The 25773-nt window shown below is 38.3% G+C and overlaps 1 protein-coding gene across 2 annotated transcripts in view; it reads left to right on the top strand.

Moving 5' to 3' along the window:
• Positions 1–23745, top strand: part of LOC115840361 (organic anion transporter 7) — a 33116-nt gene extending 9371 nt beyond the window's left edge. Inside the window, exons 3-10 of one of the 2 annotated variants that reach the window (XM_070046105.1) lie at positions 6829–6983; positions 7086–7254; positions 8393–8516; positions 19387–19502; positions 20165–20379; positions 22002–22110; positions 22577–22780; positions 23688–23745. In XM_070046105.1, coding sequence (XP_069902206.1) covers positions 6829–6983; positions 7086–7254; positions 8393–8516; positions 19387–19502; positions 20165–20379; positions 22002–22110; positions 22577–22780; positions 23688–23745 — 1150 coding nt within the window. Of the gene's footprint in view, positions 1–6828; positions 6984–7085; positions 7255–8392; positions 8517–19386; positions 19503–20164; positions 20380–22001; positions 22111–22576; positions 22781–23684 lie in introns of both variants that reach the window. The other variant, XM_030833096.2, reaches the window with a different exon arrangement.
• Positions 23746–25773: the final 2028 nt, after the last annotated feature.

Genomic DNA, 25773 nt, shown 5'->3' with positions numbered 1-25773 from the left:
GGAGTTGCACCGCTGGCATGGATAGGACAACTCCTACAAAAGGCCACTTCTTCAGGTCAGGAAACATAACCAACCTACCAAATACATAGAAATAAAAACAGCAAATTATAAAGAGAGCTAGCACATATATATGGAATCTAAAAAAAATAAATGTTCTGAAGAACCTAGGGACAGGACAGGAATAAAGATGCAGACAAAGAGAATGGACTTCAGAACATGGGGAGGGAGAAGCTGGGATGAAGTGAGAGAGTGGCATGGACATATATTCACTACCAAATGTAAAAATAGACAGCTAGTGGGAAGCAGCCGCATAGCACAGGGAGATCAGCTCAGTGCTTTGTGACCACCTAGAGGGGTGGGATAGGGAGGGTGGGAGGGACATGCAAGAGGGAGGAGATATGGGGATATATGTATACATATAGCTGATTCACTTTGTTATACAGCAGAAACTAACACACAATTGTAAAGCAATTATACTCCGATAAAGATGTTAAAAAAAACCCCAGCAAATTAGGCAAAATGAGGAAACAGAGGAAAGACATTCCAAATGAAGGAACAAGATAGACCCCAGAAGAACTAAATGAAGTGGAGATAGCCAATCTACCCAATAAAGAATTCAAAGTAATGATCATAATGATGATCAAAGAAATTGAGAGAAGATTGGATGAACAGAATGAAAAGTAAGAAGCTTTTAACAAAGAGTTAGAAAATATAAAGAAGAACCAAACAGAGATGAAGAATTCAATAACTGAAATGAAAAATACACTAGAAGGAATCAGTAGAGTAAGTGATAAAGAGGAAAAAATCAGCAAACTGGAAGACAGAGTAGTGGAAATCACTAAAGCTGAACAAAAGAAAAAGAAAAAACAATAAAAAGAAATAAGTACAGTTTAAGAGACCTCTGGGACAACATCAAGTGGGCTAACATTCACATTATAAGAATCTCAAAAGGAGAAGAGAGAGAGAAAGGGGCAGAGAACATATGTGAAGACATAATAGCTGAAAACTTTCCTAACCTGGGAAAGAAAAGAGACAGCCTGGTCCAGGAAGTACAAAGAGTACAAAACTCAAAAAATAAGAAACAAGAAAATTGTGAAAGGAAAAATCTCATTGGTTAAGGCATATATACAGTAAAGGTAGTAAATGAACCAGGTATAAAGCTAAAGGTTAAAAGAAAATTAGTTAAATCATCTCTATGTGCAATAAGTATTTAAAAGATTCCAAAAACAAAAAGAGGGGTTCCCTGGTGGCGCAGTGGTTGAGAGTCCACCTGCCAATGCAGGCGACGTGGGTTCGTGCCCCGGTCCGGGAAGACCCCACATGCTGCAGAGCAGCTAGGCCCGTGAGCCATGGCCGCTGAGCCTGCACCTCCGGAGCCTGTGCTCCACAACAGGAGAGGCCACAACAGTGAGAGGCCCACGTATCGCCAAAAAAAAAAAAGATGTAAAATATGACATCAAAAACCATAATTGTTGGGGGAGGGGAGTAATAATGCAGGGTTGTTAAAATGCATTTAAGTTAAGAGATCAGCAGCTTAAAATAATCACACATATAGAGAGACTGATATATATATATACCTCATGGTAACCAGAAACCAAAAACCTACAATAGATGCACTCCCCACCTCCCCAAAAAAGAGAAATGAATCCAAAGATAACAATAAAGATAGTAAAACCTATCACAGGTAAAATCAAATCACAAGGGAAGAGAACAAAAGAGAAGAAAGGAACAAAAAAGAACTATAAAAACAATTAACAAAATGACAATTAGTACATACCTAACAATAAGTATTAAAAATGTAAAGAGACTAAATGCTCCAATTGAAAGACATAGTGTTGCTGAATGGATACACACACCTAAAAACAGACCCCTATATATGCTGCCTACAAGAGACTTACTTCATATCTAGAGACACATACAGGCTGAAAATGAGGGAATGGAGAAAGTTATTCCATACAAATGGAAATCAAAAGAAAGCCAGAATAGCAATACTTATATTAGACAAAAGAGACTTTAAAACAAAGACTGTAACAAGAGGCAAAGAGGGCCATTTCATAATGATCAAGGGCTCAATTCAGGAAGAAGATATAAAAATTATATATATATATATATACATACACAAATATATATGTATGTATGTGTGTGTATATATATATATAAAACATAGGAGCACCTAAATACATAAAGGAAATATTTACAGACATAAAGGGAGAAATCAACATGGCACAATAATACTAGGGGACTTCAACACCTCAATCACACCAATGGAGACATCTTCCAGACAGAAAATCAATAAGGGCTTTAAATGACACATTAAATCAGATGGAGTTAATAGATATATATAGACTATCCCATCAAAAAGCAGCAGAATACACATTCTTTTCAAGTACTCATGGAACATTTCCCAGGATAAGTCATATGATAGGGCACAAAACAAGTCTCAGTAAATTTAAGAAAATTGAAATCATATCAAGCATCTTTTCTGACCACAATGCTGTGAGACTAGAAATCCAATACGAGAAAAAAAACTGCAAAAACCACAAGAATGTGGAGGTTAAACAAATGCTACTAAATAACCAATGGTTCACTAAATAAATCAAAGAATAAATTTAAAAATACCTAGAGACAAATGAAAATGAAAACACAACAATCTGAAATCTATGGGATACAACAAAAACAGTGCTAAGAGGGAGTTTTATACAAGCTTACCTCAGAAAACAAGAAAAATCTCAAATAAACAACCTAAACTTACACCTAAAGGAACGAGAAAAAGAAGAACAAACAAAACCCAAAGTTAATAGAAAGAAAAAAATCATAAATATCAGAGCAGAAATCAATAATACATTAAAAGTATCACAAACCACGATCAAATGGGACTTATCCCAGGGATGCAAGAATGGTTCAATATCTGTAAGTCAATCAATGTGATACACCACATTAACAAACTGAAGAATAAAAATCATATGATCATCTCAATAGATGCAGAAAAACCTTGACAAATTCAACATCCATTTATGATAAAAAAGAAACCTCTCAACAAAGAGGGAACATACCTCAACACAATAAAGGCCATATGTGACAACAACACAATAAAGGCCATATGTGACAAGCCCATAGCTAAGTAGCATCATACTCAATGGTGAAAAATTGAAAGCATTTCTAGTAATATCAGGATGAAGACAAGGATGCCCACTCTCACCAATTTTATTCACTTTTATTTACATAGATTTGGAAGTCCTAGTCACAACAACCAGTTGAAAAAAGAAATAAAAGTAATCCAGGGCTTCCCTGGTGGCACAGTGGTTGGGAGTCTGCCTGCCGATGCAGGGGATGCGGGTTCGTGCCCTGGTCTGGGAGGATCCCACATGCCGCGGAGCGGCTGGGCCCATGAGCCGTGGCCGCTGAGCCTGCGCGTCCGGAGCCTGTGCTCCGCAACAGGAGGGGCTGCAGCAGTGAGAGGCCCGCGTACCGCAAAAAAAAAGAAAAAAAAAAAGTAATCCAAATTGGAAACGAAGAAGTAAAACAGTCACTGTTTGTAAATGCCAAGATACTATACACAGAAAATCCTAAAGATGCTACCAAAAAACTACTAGAACTCATCAATGAACTTGGCAAAAGTTGCAGGATATAAAATTAATACAGTAAGTTGCAAACTTTCAAAGATGCGAATGTGCCCAGAGTAAGGGCGAAGAGAGAGAAGAGGAAGAAAAAGTAACTGAAGAACCAAAGAGATTCATGATGCAGGAAATGGCAAGGGGATTTTCTTTCTTTGAGGAGGCACTGTTAGTTTTTGAGACACAGGACCAAAATGTAGAACAGTACATGAAGTTTGCAGCAGCCATTCAGAACGGAATCCAGTGCTACTGTGTCATCTATGATGAGGAAAAAAAAAAAAAATCTACTACAAAGAGATCACTGGATTGTTTTTTCAAGAGGGTAGATAGAATTGAATCTAGCAAGGAACCAGAAGCTGTGCCGTCAACGACACCCATGAGTGCAACTGCAGCTCGCCCTCCATCTCCTATTGCTGACGATCTTTCAGCTCTACCATCTCCCAGCTCCCCTCCCTCCTCCAGTCAGTAACTCTTCTTGCCTGTTCACTCGATGCCAGCTCCTGTATGCCAGCTGTTATACTGTACTACTGTACTTTTCAAGGTACTGTACTATAAGATTAAAAACGTTTTCTTTATTTTTGTGTTTGTTTTTTATGCATTATTTGTTTGAAAAGTATTATAAACCTATTACAGTACAGTACTGTACTGTACAGCTGATTGTGTTAGTTGGGTACCTAAGCTAACTTTGTTGGACTTACGAACAAATTGGACTTACGAATGTGCTCTCAGAATGGAACCCGTTCATATGTAGGGAACTTACCGTATACAGAAATCTGTTGCATTTCTATACGCTAACCAAGAAGCTATCAGAAAGAAAAATTAAGAAAACAATTCCGTTTACAATTGCAACAAAAAGAATAAAATTCCTAAGGAAAAGTCCAACTGAGGGAGTAAAAGGCCTGTACTTGGAAAATTATAAGGCACTGATAAAAGAAACTGAAGACAACAAAACAAATGGAAAGATAAACCGTCCTCAAGGATTAGAAGAATAAATATTGTTAAAATGACCATACTGCCCAACGCAATCTCCAAATTCAATGCACTCCCTATCAAAATACCAACGGTATTTCTCATAGAACTAGTAAAAATAATTCTAAAATTTGTATGGAAACATGAAAGACCCCAAACAGCCAAAACAATCCTGAGATAAAAGAACAAAGCTGGAGTATCATGCTCTCTGGTTTCAAACTATACTACAAAGCTACAGTAATCAAAACAGTATGATACTGGCTCAAAAACAGACACATAGATCAGTGGAACACAAGAGAAAACCCAGAAATAAACCCACATTTATATGGGCAATTAGTCTCATCAAAGGAGGCAAGAATATACAATGGAAAAAGACAGCCTCTTCAATAAACGGTGTTGAGAAAACTGGACAGCTACACACAAAAGAATCAAACTAGACCACTCACTCACACCAAGCACAAAAATAAATTTAAAATGAATTGAATACTTATATGTAAGGCCTGAAACCATAAAACTTCTAGAAGAAAACATAAGCAGCACACTCTTTGACATGGGTCTTAGTAATTTTGAGGGGCGGGGTGTATGTCTCCTCAGGCAAGGGAAACAAAAGTAAAAATAAACAAATGGGACTACATCAAACTAAAAAGCTTTTACACAGGGAAGGAGTCTATCAACAAAATGAAAGGCTACTACTTAATGGGAGAAGATACATACAATAAGGGTATAATATCCAAAATATACTAGAATTCATAGAACTCAACATCAAAAAAGCAAACAACCTAATTAAAAAGTGGGCAGAGGATCTGAATAAACATTTTTCCAAGGAAAACATACAGATGGCCAACAGACACATGAAAAGATGCTCAGCATCAGTAATCATCAGAGAAATGCAAATCAAAACCACCATGAGAAACCGCCTCACATCTTTCAGAGTGGCTATTATCAAAAGGACAATAAATTGGTGAGGATGTGGAGACAAGGGAACGCTTATGTACTGTTGGTGGGAATGTAAATTGGTACAGCCACTATGGAAAACAGTATGGAGATTCCTCAAAAATTAAAAATAGAACTACCGTATGACCCACAAATTCCACTCCTAGGTATTTATCTGAAAAAAAAAAAGCAATAATTCAAAAAAAAATATGCACCCCTAAGTTCATTGCAGCATTATTTACAATAGCCAAGATATAGAAGCAACCTAAGTGTCCATCAATAGATTAATGGATAAAGAAGATATGTTATATATATATATATATATATATATATATATATATATGAAACATATGAAAGAATGAAATCTTGCCATTTTCAACAACATGGATGGACCTAGTGGGTATTATGCTAAGTGAAATAATTCAGACAGAGAAAGACAAATACTGATTTCACTTAAATGTGGAATCTAAAAAAGAAAACAGTGAACAAACATAACAAAACAGAAGCAGTTATAGATACAGAGAACAAACAAACAGGTAGTTACCAGAGGGGACAGGTGTGTGGGGAAAGAAATAGGTGAGGGAGATTAAGAGGTATAAACTTCCAGGTGCAAAATAAATGAGTCAAGGGTATGAAATGTACAGTGTGGGGAATAGAGTCAATAACAATGTAATATCTTTGTATGGTGACAGACGATTTATCGTGGTGATCATTTTGAAATGTATAGAAATATGGAATTACTATGTTGTGTAACAGGAACTAACACAGTGTTGTAGGTCAATTATACTCCAAAAACAAATTCATAGAAAAAGAGATCAGTTTTGTGGTTACCAGAGTCGGGCATGAGGGGAAGGGCAACTGGATGAAGGCAGTCAAAAGGTAGAAATTTCCAGTTATAAGATAATAAGTACTAGTGATGTAATGTATAACATGATAAATATAATTAACACTGCTGTGTGTTATATATGAAAGCTGTTAGTATGGTAAATCCTAAGAGTTCTCATCACAAGGAAAATTTTTTTCTATTTCTTTAATTTTGTATCTATATGAGATGATGAATGTTCACTAAACACTGTGATAATCATTTCATGATGTATGTAAGCCAAATCATTATGCTGTACACCTTAAACTTGTCCAGTGCTGTATGTCAATTATATCTCAATAAAACGGGGGAAAAAAGGAAAACAGAAAAAATTTTAAAATAAAATAAAAATAACAAAACATCCCCTAAATTTCAAAGTGTGTCTTCTTTTTGTTCATTTCTACAACAGGTTGTTACTATTACTATATCTAACCTGTTTCCATTTCTCAGGTTTGGGAGGAGGTTAATGCTCAGATGGTGTTTGCTCCAGCTCGCCATTACTGACACCTGTGCAGCCTTTGCTCCCACCTTCCTCATTTACTGCTCCCTACGCTTCTTGGCTGGGTTTTCTACCATGAGCATCCTGACAAATATTTCTGTGCTTAGTAAGTCAATACTTTGGGTCTTTGACATTTTCCAAGCCTTAACTTTGACTTTGAAACTCTAACTTTGTTTGAAGTCAAAATCCTGTTTGTGTTTTCTTTCAGTTGTAGAATGGACAGGGCCCCAATTCCAAGTCATGGGAATGACCATGTCCATCTGTGCTGCTTGCATGGGACAGATCGCCCTAGGAGGAATAGCTTTTGCCATTCGAGACTGGCACACCCTTCAGCTGGTGTTTTCTGTACCATTATTTGTCTTCTTTCTTTCCTCAAGGTATAAGCTTTCTTACATCCTTTGTCTTAGAGGATCCTAGATGCAAGGTACCTGAAATTAGGATGCAAGAATTCTGGGTGGTCTTAGTCAACACTTGAGCACATGCTCTACTAATCTGTGCCCTATGTACAATTAAAGAAGCAGAACGGGTAGGGCTGCCAGATAATACCCAGGGCATTCAGTTAAACTTGAATTTTAGATAAAACAACAAACTTTTTGTACAGTACGCCAAATATTGTACGGAGCATAGTTACACTAAAAATTATTCATTGTTTATATGAAATCTCTACTTACCTAAGAATTCTGTATTTTCATTTACTAACCAGATAAAATACAGTGTCTCATTAAAGTAAAATTTCAAATAAACAGCAAATACTTTTTAGTGTATGTCCAAAATATTGCACGGGACAGTCATACTCAAGAATTACCCATATTCACTGTTCATCTGAATTCAAATTTAACTAAACACAGTGGGTTTTCTTGTTGTTTGGGGTTTTATTTATTTATTTATTTATTTATTTTTGGCCGCCTTGGGTCTTCGTTGCTGCGCACGGGCTCTCTCCAGTTGTGGCGAGTGGGGGCTACCTCTCGCTGCGGTGCGCGGGCCTCTCATCACAGTGGCCCCTGTTGTTGCAGAGCACGGGTTCCAAGGAGCACGGGCTTCAGTAGTTGTGGCACACAGGCTCAGCAGCTGTGGCTCGTGGGCTCTAGAGCGCAGGCTCAGTAGCTGTGGCGCACGGGCTTAGTTGCTCCGCGGCATGTGGGATCCTCCCGGACCAGGGCTCGAACCTGTGTCCCCTGCATTGGCAGGCGGATTCCCAACCACTGCGCCACCAGGGAAGCCCAAACACAGCGTTTTATTTGCTAAAACTGATAATATCCCCCTGAATAATGGGGGGAGGGCACTATGACTCCAACTCTATATTCCCGGCAGTCAGTGAAGGTGTACTGTATGGAGAGGTCATCTTCACAGCTTCCTAGTTATGGTACAAAAGAACCTAAGTTTATATTTCCTGGTATAACAAAACAAGAGATAGGTATTAGATGGGAGGGGAGAGGCATTTCAGGAAAAAGCCTCTGTGAAAAAAAAATTGGGCAAATGAGAGTTGATGGCACCTCTGTCCTCTTCTTTGATCAGGTGGCTGGCAGAGTCTGCTCGGTGGTTGATGATCACCAACAAACCCGAGGAGGGCTTAAAGGAACTCAGAAAAGCTGCTCACAAGAATGGAAGGAAGAATGCTGGAGACGCTCTAACCATGGAGGTGAACAGGAGAGGGAGTTGGTTATGGAATATAGGAAACACATGACCTGACATATACACTAGTCGGCGTCCATAAAGTGAATAAAGGGTGGGAACACTGGTGTGGTTTGGGATCTTCTTACCTCATTGCCCTGGTCTTCAATAGCTGTCAACAGGGTTTGAGTGAACATTAGGATGCTCATGCCGAAAGGACTGGATGGAGATATTTTACTCAACAGAGGCAGATCACGCATATATGTGGAAGCTAGAAAAATGGTACAATATTTATGATTGTAGAGGTTGTTATTGTTCTCACTTTGTGTTAGAGAAAGTAACCGAAACTAATCCATTTCTTTCCAATTAACACTTCAATGTTTTTTTTTTTTCAGGATAGTAAGGCAAGTTGAAGGGCAGCTTAGTGACCATGCAGAACAGAGCATAAGGAGGCTTATTTGTCAAGTCAATCATATATGCTTCCATTCATGGTATATTTACTGAAAGGGCATTCTGTTCTATATAGGAAATATGGTAATGACCACAATAGTCCAAATCCCTGTTTCGTGGCGTTTACATTCTACTTATTACAAGTTCCAAGAACATGACTGAGTGGAAATGCTTCAGAGAGATCTTTCTCTTTTTTTATTTTCCTCCCCAGGTATGGAAGGCAGACGCTACTGTGTGTCATAAAGTAGACCATTCATCATGTCATGAATGTATAAATTATTTATTGAAAAATTATCATGTAGTAGGCACGGTGCTTGCTCATGAATAGCTGTATGAGTCAGAATTCCATTTTTCACAGCGTTTTAATATTAAAAAGAGAAATTTTAACATATATTTTAAAATAACTTTTATTGTGGTCAAAATGCAGAGAATGAAATCTACAATTTTTAACTGTACAATACAGTATTGTTAACTATAAGTACAATGAGCTCTAGGATTTCTTCATCTTGCATGACTAAAACTCTGTACCCATTAAACAACAATTTCTCAATTCCCTTGTCCCCAGTCCCTGATGACCACCATTCTACTTATTGTTCTATTATTTTAATATTTTAGATACCTCCTATAAGTGGAATCCTGCAGTATTTGTCCTTCTATGAGAACTATTTATCCTTTTGTGACTGACTTACTTCACTTAGCAAAATTTTCTGGATTCATCTATGATATAGCATATGGCAGGATTTCCCCATCTTTATGGTTGAATAATATCCTATGGTATGAACATACTACATTTTCTTTATCCATTCATCCGTTGATGGGCACTTAGGTTGTTTCCATATGTGAATAGTGTGGCAATGAATATGAGTATGAAAATATCTCTTCAATATCCTGTGTACAATTCTCTTGGCTATATAACCATAATCGATATTGCCAGATCATATGGTATTTCTGCTGTTAACTTTTTTGTTTGCAACGATAAGAGAATGAAAAGAATGCCAATAGAGACAAGGAGAAATCATCTGCCCTCATTTAACAGGAAAAAGAGAGTGCTAGGAGCTAGACAGCCAAAGAGAAGCAATAAAACATTTCTGCAAATAAGTTCAATTACATGTGTCATAGATTTTTAAGAAAACACTTTACTGAGGTATGATTAACATACAAAGAGCTGTACATATTTAATGTACACAACTTGATGTATTTGCAGATGAGTATACATCTAAATATCATCACCACAGTTTACACAATAAACATATCCATTACCTCCTAAAACTCTCTCTGCCCTTTATTCATTATTTTTTTGTGATAACACTCAACATAAGATCTACCCTCACAGCAACTTTTAAGTATACGGTACAGTATTATAACCCTAGACACTAGACTGTAAAGTAGATCCCTAGGATTGATTTATCTTGCACAACTGAAACTTTGTACTCTATGACAAATATTTCCCCATTTCTCACATCCCCCAGCACCTGGCAAACACCATTCTACTCTCTGCTTCTTCGAGTTTGACTCTTTCAGATTCCTCGTATAAGTGGTATCATGTAGTATTTGTTCTTTTGCACATGGATTATTTTACTCAGCATAATGACCTCTAGGTTAATTATGCTGTGGAAAAGGGTGGAATTTCCTTTTTATTGCTGAATAATATGCCATTTTACATATATATATGTATACACACACACATATATATATATTTTCTATTCATCCATGGATGGACATTTAGGTTGTTTCCATATCTTAGCTATTGTGAATAATGATCCAGTGGACATGTGAGTGCAGCTATCTCTTCAAGATCTTGATTTTAATTCCTTTGGATATATACCCAGAAGAGGGATTACAGGATAATATACTAGTTCTATTTTTAATTTTTTGAGGAAACTCCATACTGTCTTCATAGTGGCTACACCATTTCACATTCCTAACAGCAGTGTACAAGGGTACCCTTTTCTCCACATCTTCACCAACACTAATTACTTTTTTTTATAATTGCCATCCTAACTGGTGTGAAGTGATAACTCGTAATTTTGATTTGCCTTTCCCTAACAACTAGTGGTGTTAAGCACTTTTTCATGTACCTCTTGGCCACTTGTATGCTGTCTTTGCAGAAATGTGTATTCAGTTCGTACGCCGATTTTTAAATTAAGTTATTTGGCTTTTTTACTATTGAGTTGTACGAGTTTCCTATGTATTTTGGATATTAACCCTCGATAAGACATATGGCTTGCAAATATTTTCTCCCATTCTGTAGGTGCTTTTTCATTTCGTCAGTTATTTCCTAGCTGTGTAGAAGCTTTTCAGTTTGATGTATTTAGTACGATTTGTCTATTTCTGCTCATGGCCTGTGCTTTTGGTGTCACATCCAAAAAATTATTGCTAAGACCAATATCAACAAACTTTTCTCCTATGTTTTCTTTAGGAATTTTACAGTTTAGATCTTACATTTTAGTCTGTAATCCATTTGTGTTGATTTTGTGTATAGTGTAAGTTTCCAGCTTCATTCCTTTGCATGTGGATATCCAGTTTTCCCAGCACCATTTATTGACAATATCCTGTCCCCATTGTGAATTCTTGGCACAGCTGTCAGAAATCAATTGTCTGTATGTGCATGAGTTTATGGCTGGGCTCTCTATTCTGTTCCATTGGTCTATATGTCTGTTTTTTTGCCAGTATCACACTCTTGGTTACTGTGGCTTCATAATATATTTTGAAATCAGAATATGTGATGCTTCCAGCTTTGCTTCTGTTCAAAAATGCTTTGACTGTGGGGACCGTCTATGTTTCCATATGAATTTTAGGATTGTTTTTTCTATTTCTGTAAAGAATGCCATTGGGATTTTGACAGGGATTTATTGAATCTGCATATTGCTTTGCGTTGTATGGACATCTTAACAGTATTAATTTATTTGTTTAATCCATGAACATGATGTCTCTCAATTTTCTAGTATCTGCCTTAATTTCTTTCTTCAGGGATTATAGTTTTCAGTATACAAGTCTTTCACCTCCTTGGTTAAGTTTATCCCTAAATACTTTATTATTTTGATGCTACTGCAAACAGGATTGTTTTCTTAATTTTATTTTTAGAGAGTTTGTGGCTGGTGTATAGAAATATAACTGATTTTATATGTTAATTTTGTATCCTGTAACTTTACTGAATTCATTTATTAGTTCTAACAATTTTTTGGATATGTATTAGGGTTTTCTACAAATTAGATCATGTTGCGTTCAAACAGACAATTTTACTTCTTCCTTTCTGATTTGAATGCCTTTTATTATTTTTTTTCTTACCGAATTGCTCTGGCCAGGACTTCCAGTCCTACATTGAAGTGTGATCCTTGTCTTGTTCCAGATCTTAAGGGAAAAGCTTTCAGTTTTTCACCATAGAGTATGATGTTAGCTGTGGGCTTTACATACATGGCCTTTCATGTAAGTTCCTTCAATACCTAATTTGTTGAGAATTTTTACCATAGAAGTGCATTGAATTTTGTCAAATGTGTTTTCTGCATTTATTGAGGTAATCACACGATCTTTAGCCTTCATTCTGTTAATTTGGTGTATCGCATTGATTTGCTTATACTGAACTATCCTTACATCCCAGGAATAAAGCCCACTGGGTAATGGTGCACGATCCTTTCAATATGCTGTTGAATTTGGTTTGCTAATATCTTGACGATTTTTTCAACTATGTTCTTCCGGAATATTGGCCTGCATTTTTCTTTTCTTTTCTTTTCTTATGGTATCTTTGTCTCACTTTGGTATCAGGATCATATTGGTCTGACAAAATGAGTTTAGAACTGTCCCTGTCTTCTATTTTTTGGAAGAGTTTGAGAGGATTGGTATTAATTAATTAATATCTAACTAATTAATCTTCAAATGTTTGGTAGAATTCACCTATGGTGTTAGGCTTTTGTTTCTGGAATTTTTTAAATTACTGCCACATACTCTTTATTAGTTATTGGCCTATTGAGGCTTTCTGTTTCTTCTTGATTCAATCTTTGTGGGTTATATGTCATATCTTTGTGTTGCAGTGATCCTTTTATCATTATAAATTACCTTCTTTGTCTCTTGTGACAGTATTTGATTAAAGTCTATTTTATGTATACAAGTTGACTATCCCTGCTCTGTTTTGGTTATTATTTGCATGGAATGTCTTTTTTTATCTGTTCACTTTATGTCTACTGTGTTTTTAAATCTAAAGTGACTGTCTTACAGATAGCATAAAATTGGATCTTTTTTTTAAAATTCATTCAGGCACCCTATATCTTCTGATGGATGAGTTAATCCATTTACATTTAAAGTAATTATTGATAGGTAAGTACTTACAATTGATAAACTGTTTCCTCTCTGTTTTATTGTTCTTTTTTCCTCTCTTCTATTGTTATCTTCCCTTGTGATTTGATTTTTTATAGTGATGTACAATACTTTGATTCTTTTCTGTTTTTATTTTGTATATCTACTGTAGGTTTTCTCTTTGTTGTTTCCATGAGACTTGCATAAAACTTCTTATAGTTATAACAGTCTATTTTAAGCTGATAACAACTTAAATTCTATTATGAGCAAAAACTATACTTTTACTTTCCCTAAACACATGTTTGATGTTATTAATGCCAGAATTCACTTCTCTCAAATCATGTATCTATTAATAATTTTTGTGGTTCTAGTTATTCTTAACAGTTTTGTCTTTTAACTTTTATACTAGTGTTAAAGAAATTTACATGCCACCATTACGGTATTAGATTATTCTGTATTTGTCTTATATTTACTTTAACCATAGAGATTTTTACTTTCATATGCTTTCGTGTTGCTGTTTAGTATCTTTTTCATTTCAACTTCCTTTAGCCCTTCCTGTAAGGCACGTCTCTTAGTGACAAATTCCCTCAGTTTTTCTCTGGGAAAGTTTTTATCTTCCTCATTTTTAAAGGACATTTTTGCTGGGTGCTCCATTCTTGGTTGGCAGGTTTTTCTCTCAGTACTTTGAATATATTATTCCACTCTTTCCTTTCCTACAGAATTTCTGCTGAGAAATCCACTGATGGTCTTATAGGAGTTTTGTTGAGTGTGGTGAGTCACTTTTCTCTTGCTGCTTTCAAAATTCTCTCTTTATATTTCACTTTTGAGTATTTAGTTATAATATGTTTCCATGTAGACCTCTTTAGGGTCTACCTACTGGGAGTCCTTTGTGCTTCATGAATCTGAATATCCACCACTCTCCCCAGAGAAGGGAAGTTTTCATCCATCATTTCTTTAAATGAGTTTTCTGGTCCTTTCTCTCTCTCTTCTCCTTATGTGATTCCTATAATGTGTATATTGATTTTTTTTTATATTGTGCCATAAGTTCCTTAGGCTGTCTTCACTCTTTTCCATTCTGTTTTCTTTCTGTTCTTCTGACTATGTAATTTCAAATGGCCTGTCTTTGAGTTCATAGGTCCTTTATTTTGTTTGATCAAATATGCTGTTGAAGCTCTTAATTGAATTTTTTAGTTCATTTATTATATGCTTCAGCTCCAGAATTTCTGTTTGGTTCTTTTTTATGGTTTCTGCCTCTTTGTTGAACTCCTTATATTCTTTATGTGTTGTTTTCCTTGTTTCATTTTGTTGTCTTTCTGGGTTCTCTTGCAGCTCACTAGCTTCTTTATGATTATTGTCAAATATTTGTAGGCAGTCTGTAGATCTACACCTCTTAAGAACTGGTTACCAGTGCTTTATTTTGTTCTTTTGGTGATGTCATGTTTTCCTGATTCTTTGTGATCCTTGCAGCCTTGTATTGGTGTTTGTGCATATGAAGAAGCAGTTATTTCTTCCAGTCTTTACAGTCTGGCTTTGGCAGGGAAGCTCTTCACCAGTCCCTGGAAATTCTGGGCAGGCCACTTGGCAGAGACTACAGGTGGGCCAGTTAGCAGGGTTCAATAGTGGTCCTACTGCCTCGGTCCACATACGGCTGTGCCTTCAGCCAGGGTCTGCAGGTGGGAGGGCCCACTGCTAGCGTCCATGGAGAGGCAGAACTTGTTCTGGGGTCTGTGGACAGGCCTGGTGCCATTGTCTGTGGACAGGCTAGATGCCAGAGTCCACAGGTACTGTTGTTGGTAGTTTCATTTCAGGGTCCCTGGATGGACCTGCTGCTGGTCATGGGCCAAAGGCAGGTCTGGTGATGGGATCCACAGGCAGACATGTTGGCGTGGTGCCTGGGGTTATTACACAGATGCAGTGGCCCTGAGAGGCGCTGAGATGATAAAGTGCCATTGGCATAGTCCTTTTTTTTTTTTTTTTTGGTAAATATTTATTTATTTTTGGCTGTGTTGGGTCTTCATTTCTGTGGGAGGGCTTTCTCTAGTTGCGGCAAGCGGGGGCCACTCTTCATTGTGGTGCACGGGCCTCTCACTATCGCGGCCTCTCTTGTTGCAGAGCACAGGCTCCAGAGGCGCAGGCTCAGTAGTTGTGGCTCACGGGCCCAGTTGCTCCGCGGCATGTGGGATCCTCCCAGACCAGGGCTCGAACCCGTGTCCCCTGCATTGGCAGGTGGATTCTCAACCACTGCGCCACCAGGGAAGCCCCAGTATAGTCCTTTTTTTAAAGAAATTTTGAAATTTAGGTGGAGCTCTATGGCACTCTGAGACTGTGTCAATATATACCTGACTTATAGGAAATTATTTTGTGCCAACTAACATCTTGGAAGTATCTTTAGTTCCAAGCCGGCACCTAGTATTTTGTCTACCAGGTTGGCCCAATCCAAAGAATTAAAGCTTAAATCTTACAGGAAAATTATTTACCAGGTAAATAACAAAAATAAGTGTTACGATCTGGAAGAAAGAAAGGAACAATGCATTATCAGGGTAAATGGCAAATGACAACCACCTCAGTGGCAAGAAGAAGAAAGACAACATTGTACAAGGGGAACAAATGAAATTCGGTTTAGGAACTGGATTCTATGCATGAATGAGTACCCAAGATCGCCTTAATTCCATTTTTTTTTAATTTTGTAAAGATTATTCAGAAATTTGTGGTCTTAGTCATGTTTAACCTCCATCTGACAGATTGCCAAACACATTCACTCCAGACAATCCTTCTTACTTAAAGCTGTTCCCCTTCATATCAATAACAATCCATTGATTAATCCAGTTTGGGCTGTCTTGGAGTCCAGTAAATGCTAAACGTTTCCTCTGCCTAAATGACACCCAACTGAGGGATAATGTGCTCAGAAAGATGACAATAAAAACTGATGTTTTTCACTACAGTGAAAACTGAAATAGAGGAAGTGTCTAAATTTCAAGCAACAATAAGTTTGCTAACACTTCAGCCCATAACTGAACTTATTCACAAGTGCCAGGTTTTTCCACAGATGCAGAGCCTGCATTGCTAAATATAAGGTGTGACCCAGGCAGCAAATCTGAATGAATTTTCATTCTAAAGGCATTCTGGGTCACTGAAGCATAACCATTGCATTCTCCTACTTTACCAGTCAAATACCTCAGTCCTCCAAGGGGCAGTGAGGGTAGGTATAAAGTGGTCTGTAGTATTATTCTTTCAAAGTCTTTCTTCTTGGAAACATGGAGATTATGAAGAAAGTGCCCCTACCCTAAGCCACCAGTGTTTCTCAGGCAACTTCTTTTTGGTCAGTTCTTATTTCAGTCATCCTTTGGCAGATTCATTTTTCCATCTTTTCCTTCTTTATCTTTTAATAAATTGTCCTCCTCCCCTGCTCATTTCATTCTACTGGTTCTGGTATTTCAATGCAATTGTGGTCTTATCTACCTTCCTTCCTGCTCTAAACTCTGTACACTCCAAATTCTGATACTCTCCTCTCACCTCTGCTCTGTCCAATTTCCTCCTCCTATTCCTGTGTGACATCTACAGTCTTTTTCAGTCTCCTTTTCTATTGTCCTAATTGTTTCAGACCCAGTAGAAACACAAGAACTCATGCTCCACAGTAGCCCAGCCTGAAATACACTTCAGGCTGTATAAGAAATACACTTTCTTAAAGGATCCCAAGGCGCACTGTCCAATGAAACCATTAAAAAGTATTCACTTGAAACTCGATTCTCACAAACTCAATGATGGCACACTTATGTGATGGTAAGTGACATGGCAACTATGAGAGACCAGCACAAACTTCTCCCCTGAATCCTCCGCAGGTTTCTCTTACATCCATAAAACTTCAGAGTTTTCCCAACTATTCTACATTAAGAGATGTTTCTTTCTAAATATCATAAATTGTAATTTTGAAGAAATAAATGTCCATTTTCTCCATTTCTGATCTCATTGACAAACATCTTCTCAAAGCTCTCCCAATCCATGTTTTATACCTATATCGGTTCTTGAATTTCAAGCCTTTCAGCTTCTAAATGCATTCCACCTTCAGCCAGTTTCTTCCACCCTCCCTGTCTTCCCTCTTTCTTTTTGTCTTCCTCTTTCCCTTCCAAATTTATTTCAGGACTACTTGATGACAGATCCTGTGACGGTCGCAGAGGGGAAAAGTCTACACTTTCTATCTTCAGAAAGATCACACTCAACAAGTAAAATGGGCTTGATAAAGTCTCTTTGAATTAAAGCAAGGGTGGAATGTGACTGTCAAGGAGGGACATAAAATCTGAACTGCAGATATGTGGGCAATGAATGCATCTTGGAAGTAGTTATATATGAAATGGGTCTTACAGGTTAAGGTAGAACTATCCAGGTTTAAACCAGGCAGAGAGATGATTAAATTTGCAGTTGAGAGCAGTCCAAATGACTTACAGAGGGGTCAAACCAGGGTGTGCTGGTAAATGTTTAACACTTAACATTACAAGAGGAAGAGAAGCATAGATCTCAGATTTGTGGCAATTATCACTTTCCGTGGTGCGACTATCACCACCTCAGTGAGTTTCATGCCACCAACAAGACGGCAACTGCTTTACAAACCATCTAAAAATTGAACAAAGGGCTTGTGTGAATTTGTACACACTGATTCCAGAACGCCACTGGGCAAGGGTTCAGACGAGGGCTGTTTCATGCTTTTTACCCCAGGATAGTGTTATGAGTGGTACAAAGCATTTTTTAAGCAAGAAAATAGTGAAGATCAGAGAGAAAAGTACCTTTTAAAAAGTGAAGATACAGCAGGTTCCCATTTGAATACGGGCCTCTTTTCCCCTGAATAAGGATTTTACCAGGTAGGAGGAGCTCCTTGAGCTCCTGTAAGTGATCTGGCATCGCCCCCCAAATACATCTGCCAACACTATTCACGTCTCTGCTTGCTCACCAAAAATGAACGGCCAGTGTAAAATAACCACACCATATCCCAAACTTTAACTTTGATATTGGATGTAATTTAAGGTCTTGCAGGCATTGCATCCCTCATCTGGCCCAAGTTTAAAGTATTATTTGAGCACATTCTTACATTATCGTCCATGACAATGGCCTGTGGTCGTGGGATTCTGGTGTTAGATGCGATCCTGACTCCTCTCTTCTAAAAGTGTTAAGTCCAAGATTTCACTATTTGGGCTTGTTCTTTAAATGAAAGGACATTCTTGCATGTGTAGGTCCTCAGTTAGGGTGGCCTTTCATTTCTCTGAATTCCTCATGGAATTATTCCAATGGACTTCATGGTACGTTTTCATTTGTAGAGGTGGGATAAGAATGAAGACTATATTGTTTGAATAACTAATAAGTAAGTATCTGAGGTATGCTGGATATAATTCCTTATGCATATTTTTAGCCTCATGTATGGACCAGGAAATCCTTGTGAGGGAAATGCCATTATTTTTCTCCACCTCTTCTGCTCCTACTCTGATTCTTCTACCTATTCTTCTTTTTAATGACAAGTAAATTGAGTTTTAGAAATATTTAATTACCTTCCTCAAGGTATATACCTAGCATGTTGCAGGGCTATTAAGTAACTCCAGATTATAACCAACTCTGGGTTTAAATCATTCTATACCAAGAGCTCTCCTAATTTCATCCTCAGTTTTAATTCTAGGCATCTCATTCACGGAGGCACAACATGCCAGGATTTCCCCCAAAGTGACTGAGAAAAGAACCAAAATAAAGATTCTCAGGAAATGTTCTTTTTCCTGAGATAAACAGTTTCTCTGCACAGGACAGCCAGCTGATAACCAAGCTTAGTTCTCAGGTCTTTCATGCCCATCTGGCACAAATGGAGCTTTGGAACAAAATCCAAGCAACTCTGCATTTGATTCCCTTTCTAATCTGAGTATCTAAGGTACACTCCCTTTCTGATGCCCTGTAGTCCTCTCGAATCTTGTGTTTGAATATTTTTGTTGCTACATCATTTCCTTCAGTCCCCTTTAACTCTGTAATTCTCTAGTCATACCACTTTTACTCCTGTCATTACATCCTCAGTGGCTATATTTTCCAGTAGACGGACAGGGACATCATCTATCTTGTCATCTGTTGAGGGCCTCACAGTGCCTCCCGTTGTGTGACAACTGAACAGTCTGTTGTTATTGTTGTTGAAGGTCGTGAGATCCATCCTGCAGGAAGAGCTGGAGGCCGCACAGACCAAACCTTCTGTGTTTGACTTGTTCCGCACACCCAACCTGCGTAAGAACGTCTGTCTCCTGTCCTTTGTGAGGTGGGCTTCTCAGAGTGCATGAGGGACGCTAAAATAGTGGAGACATGAATCTATCCCATATCAAAGGATACAACATGTTGTGGGAACAGATTTGAGATAAAATACAGAGGAAGCCATAATGATAATTGCTGTGTTTAGAGTAGTCAAAGGGTTATGAAAAATACTGACCCAGAGCTATTTATACAACGGCGAGTTTTGTTTATCATATCACCCTACCAATCTCATCACTGGAAACTGAGACTGAGAACTTCAGTCATGGTACAGACATTGGCTTTAACTTTCTTCACTTGTTTGTTTCCATTTTAATGGAGGTAAAATTACAAGCAGTAAAGTGCACAAAAATATACAGCTCAATGAATATTTCCATATGCAACCATCACCCAGATGAAGATATAGAAAAAAGCTCTAAAACTCTAGAAGGCTCCATCATGCATCCTCCACAAAAAACACTCCAAACCCTCCCCCAAAACTTAACAATAATTAGGAGCTCCAATTTTAGAATTTTAAACTCATCACCTTGCGAGGAATTATTCCATAAAATATACCATGTTTTTATACCTTAAAACCAACCATTGGCTGCCTGGCTAATATTTATTATCATCATTTGTAAGACAAAGGCTCTACACCTTATGATAAGTGTCTTTCATTTTTGTTCACCACAGATTTGCAAACTTCATGTCCTTTTTTGGCCTGATTCTCCACCTCCAGGACATAGGGAGCAATGTTTTCCTGTTCCAGGTTCTTTTCGGTGCAGTCAACCTCCCAGCCAATTATGTTGCATTTTTGGCACTGAATCACCTGGGCCGTCAAGTAAGCCAGACGCTCTTCATGTTTCTCCTTGGAGTCTCCATTCTGGCCGTCACATTTGTGCCTCAAGGTGAGAAGAGAGCACAGGTTGAAATAAGAAAATGTCTTACCTCAGAGATTTGAAGACAGGATCTGAAGGCAGAAGGAAGTGAAGACTAGGGTTCTAAGGATTTTCCAAAACCAATCTGAGGATTTAGGATAGATTCTGTCATCAAGTGGCTGAGAAATAGGCAAAGGTCAGTAAAAGTCAGTTCAGCCATGTGGTTGTCTTCATCATATCAGAGATGTGTCTGGTAATTTGTGCTATTTATTGCTGACAGTTTCTCTGGGAGAGCAATTGATCACTTTCTCTTTGGCCAATCACACTTGTAACTGTAAATGACAGTATTATGTCACTATATATAATTATATCTCATGTGAGGACACAACTGTCACTTCCTTGGTCTGGTCTCTTTCTTATTACTACAGTTTCAGTGAAACTTTACTCCCTGATTCTATGTATCCACTCTTGTGTCTGGAATTAGGTCGCCATAACTGCAACCCTGGTCCCAGGGTGTCATCTTGACTCTAAGGTATTTTTAATCCTTTGTCTTCAAGCATAGAAGGTACAGAGAGTAGGAAAAAGGCGTTAAGCTGTTAACAGCCTCTATTAAAATCAATTTTACTAAATTAAATGACCATATGTAATTCACGGGGGAACCCAGGTGGTCACCATGCTTCAGCTAGCTCCCAGTGCAGTGATGCACTTGACAGGAGCCCATCTTGAATATCAGCATCAACGCAAATTTGCTGCCTTACAACAGAGCTCACTCCCACGTTGTCACGCTTTCATGATTTTTTGTTTTGCGGTACGCGGGCCTCTCACTGCTGTGGCCTCTCCCGTTGCGGAGCGCAGGCTCAGCGGCCATGGCTCACGGGCTCAGCCGCTCCGCGGCATGTGGGATCTTCCCGGACCGGGGCACGAACCCGTGTCCCCTGCATCGGCAGGCGGACTCTCAACCACTGCGCCACCAGGGAAGCCCGAGCCCCATTCTTTTATTACTCTCTACTGCATTACTAGCCCCATGTCAACATTGTGTAAACACCCAGGTTTTGAACTCCTGGAGGATATTGGTGAGCCTTACATCCATCAGTAATTGCTCATATCATAGTCCTATGTTATACATGAAAGGCAGAGGAGACACTGGACAGAGTAAATGAAAGCAAACTCTTGCTGGGTTTTTGTTCCCCTCTCCATCTTTGGCAAATTTCTGAAATCTCTGATATGTAGGAAGAGTTGATGCAATAACTCAGGTTATTAATTTCTTATTTAAGTTGTAATTAGGTTGCTATTAGGCTGTGCACATTCTCTGCCCCCGTGTGCTTTCTCTACCAGGTACTTAACACATGCAAGTGTCTCCAACTGTCTTTTTCTTTTTAAATATTTATTTATTTACTTAATTATTTGGCTGCACCGCGTCTTAGTTGCAGCACGCGGGACCTTCATTGCCATGTGGAGGATCTTCAGTTGCGGCATATGGGATCTAGTTCCCTGACCAGGGGTCGAACCCAGGACCCCTGCCTTGGGATCGTGGAATCTTAGCCACTGGACCACCAGGGATGTCCCCCAACTGTGTCTTTTTCATTTATGATTTGGTGGATGGTGATTTCTTCAGCTCAGATTTCCTGAGTCTCACTTGTCTTCTTCTCCAGAAATACAGACCTTGCGTGTGGCTTTGTCAACTTTGGGAATAGCAGTTTCTTCTATGGCTCTCATGTGTTCTTTTGCCCATGGAAATGAACTAGTCCCCACCATTGTCAGGTACACAATCTCATGGAAGCTCTATCAGGGTCAAAACAGACCTTTCCCAGCTAATCAAGACTTATAGTGGACAGAAAATTAATCTGATTCATTATCAAAAGCATTGATTATAATAGTATTAATAATAACAAAAATTATAGCCACAATTTTTGTTAAAATCTCACTTTTGTCAGGCATGAGTTAAGCCCTTTAATGTATCATCTCCCATAATCTGCTGAACCGTTAAAGGGTAGGTGCTGTTGGTAAGAGTATTTTTTCAATAATGAAAACATATCTTAATGCACTTGTGCACTTGAAAAATTTGTGAGCAAATAAGAGCATATTTTAAACGTAAGAGTACGTCATCAGCCTTCATGTGTCTAAATATTGCTGAGGTGTCTCCCATAATCAAAGCAAAATAATAAATCACAAATTACTTGTATGGATTTATACCAGATTATTTTTGTATTGTTGTTTGCACTCCAAGGGTAACAGCCTCAGGATTCATGGGAATTGCTTCTAATATTGGGGCAGCCCTGGCTCCCCTCTTGATGATCCTAACAGTATATTCTCCCCACCTACCCTGGATCATCTATGGAGTCTGCTCCATCCTCGCTGGCCTTGTTGTTCCACTCCTTCCTGAAACCAGGAATAAGCCTCTGCCTGACTCCATCCAGGATGTGGAAAAGAAGTGAGTAAACCGCTGGCTCTCCCTTCGGGTTGCTGTGTGATACAGGTTCGCGCTAGGAGGGCAAGGCACCATGCAGGGTCATTGTCCCCAGGAGAAGGCTTACACCTAGACTACCCCAGGGGGTCAGTGCGTTTGGTTTAGCTATAGCCTCATCCCTCCTCACAGTGACCTCAGACTCCCCCAAGCCTCCCTAGATCACACAGACCAACACCAGTAGGCACCAGTAGGTTCAGTGATGAAGAAGCCAAAATTAATGCCCTAGTGTGACATGCATACCCTTGAAAGTGTTTCACAAACATGCACAGATCCAGACACCAGATTCTCATCCCTCAGATCCTGGCAGCCCAGCCCTCAGCCCAGTGAGGGCAGTAACCTCCCTGAGATTGCTGGTGTCTGTAGGTCTGTGACCTACCCTGGTCGCTGAAGATCTGAGGAAGATCAGGGAGAGGACAAGATCCCCTTCCACAGATGACAATATATCTCAGGGGAAGGAGTCCTACTGTGCTGCCCGTAAGATTCAGACCATCTGGTTTTCACTGGGAATGAAAGTGTTAAGAAAAGAGAGGAAAAGGGTGGTAGTTATTGGTATTTTTAAGTGATCAAGAATTTGAAAGGGTTTAAAAACTTTAATATACTTCCCTTGCCTCTTCCAAAGACCCCGTTAGCCAATACCATGGTGTCCAAGGGTGAGCGCTGAAACTATCAAAGCTGCCTCTCCAGATTGTGCCCTGAGAACTTGGCTTTTTTCTTCACAAAATTTACTCAAATTCTCAGGGCAGGTGTCATGGTTTTTATCAAAACTCGTGGACCAAGAATCAGCTTGCTCTAAAGAATGCAGGACATAGATGTTTTTCCATGTTTTTAAAATTTTGTTCGTTTGTTGTTTTCATTGTATTTGTTCTAGGAGAAAAGGCTCAAGAAAAGCAAAGCAGGAAGATACTTCCATGAAAGTGACCCAGTTTTAAAGGATTCCAGGAACTAACTGCTAATCAAAGAGCAAGATAAACAAGAAAAATTAGGATCATTCCCAGATATTGGCAAAATTTGGAAAACAAATAAATAAAAAGATATAAAGGAAAAATGGACCCCATTTACAACTGCAGTTCTAAATAACTATATATAAAATGCCTATGACTAATCATAAGAAGAAGTTTGAGGAAAGTCATAATACTTTTAAAGGGACCATAATAAAATATGTGTATAATTGTAGCACCCTAGCATGTTTCTGGAAAGAAAGACAGAATAGTATTTAAAACATTGATTCTGCTCTAATTAATGACAGAGTAATTGATGTAATAATTACTTAGGGGACAATTTGAAAAAGTTCCAAATATATCTACAAATTAATTATAGACAAGATCCAGAAAAATGAAGTTTATGGAGGGAAAGTGGTGCAAGTATTTGGGGCCGCATACGCTGAAATGAAATGCAGATGTATTTACAAATCAGAAGAAGTCCAGAATGAGACGGTGGTGTGGAGAACACTTAAAATTTGATAATTTGGGCATCATAAATCACTGGTAGAAAAAATGATTATGTAATAAATATCATTAACTAACTTTAGAAATAAATGACTAACAATTTGATTTCATTCTCTAAACCAAAAAAATATATATTCCATATGGTTAAAATGACAAATGGAACAATTAAGCCATGTTATTCAATAGAAAACGTGGATACAAAGTCTTGGGATTAAGAAAATGTTCTGATAAGTAAAGCAAATGCCAACGATTTAAATATAGGTAGGTTTGACTAAATACTCATTTAAAACCTCTGTTGGACAAAACTCGAAAAACTTATGGGAGAAGTCTAGAAAAAATATTCACCAAAATGATAAAAGCTGTTAACTTTTAGTGGTGTACCTTTTTTTTTTTTTTTTTTTTTTGTGGTACGCGGACCTCTCACTGTTGTGGCCTCTCCCGTTGCGGAGCACAGGCTCCGGACGCTCAGGCTCAGCGGCCATGGCTCACGGGCCCAGCCGCTCCGCGGCACGTGGGATCTTCCCGGACCGGGGCACGAACCCGCGTCCCCTGCATCGGCAGGCGGACTCTCAACCACTACGCCACCAGGGAAGCCAGTGGTGTACCTTTATGAGATTTTACTTGCTTCTTTGTAAGTTTCTGTACTCTAAGTTTTAAAAGGATAATGCAACATTCTAAAATATTACAAGATACTATCAAAAATAAACTGCAAAAGACAAATTAACAATTTTCAAAATTATTATATATTAATATGTAGGATTCTAATAAATATTCATGAAAAGAATACATAATTCAATATTAGATGGTCAAAAGCAAGAGCATATAATTTTCAAAAGAAAAAAATCCTATGACTAATACATTTATGAAAAACTACAAAACGACTGAAATTTGAAGACATACAAGCTAAGTAAAATACCAACTTTTCTGAGGAATGTAAATGGAAACTTGTTAATTGATGGTGGAGTTATAAAATAACATATACCATACAACTGCACAAAACAGAATGGTGTCATTATAAAGAGCTTTAAAAATCTTTCATTGAGTCAGCAACCATTTATTCAGCATGTAATAGTTACCAAGCAGTATGATAGGAGCCTTGGATACAAAGAGGAAATGAAAAAAAAATGTCTAAAAACAGATGTAGCAGATATTAGTCTCTGTGTACTGGCGTGGCATCACATTTTTATTTTCTATGGGCAAAGAAAATTTATTTTAAAGTCCTCATTCCCTCCAGGCCGGTAGAAAATTGCAAATCAGTTACTTTGGGAAATTATTTCCACAAGACTTCCACACCAGAGCTATCCAGATTCCAGGAGTATATACGGTTACAAGGAGGAGCTGCACTGGTTATCAGTTACCTGTTCAAAGAGGTTACTACTGGACCAGTGGACACTCAAGTGCAGCAATTCTGCCATTCACACCACAATGAAATGTTGGAATCTGGGGCTTCTCATCTGACAGCTCAACTCCTTTTACAGCCACAATGGAAGGGGTCTTCTGTTTCCATAGAGT

Source organism: Globicephala melas, chromosome 8 (assembly GCF_963455315.2).
Source record: "Globicephala melas chromosome 8, mGloMel1.2, whole genome shotgun sequence".
Classification (NCBI taxonomy): domain Eukaryota; kingdom Metazoa; phylum Chordata; class Mammalia; order Artiodactyla; family Delphinidae; genus Globicephala; species Globicephala melas.
This window is presented reverse-complemented; position numbering and strand designations above follow the sequence as displayed.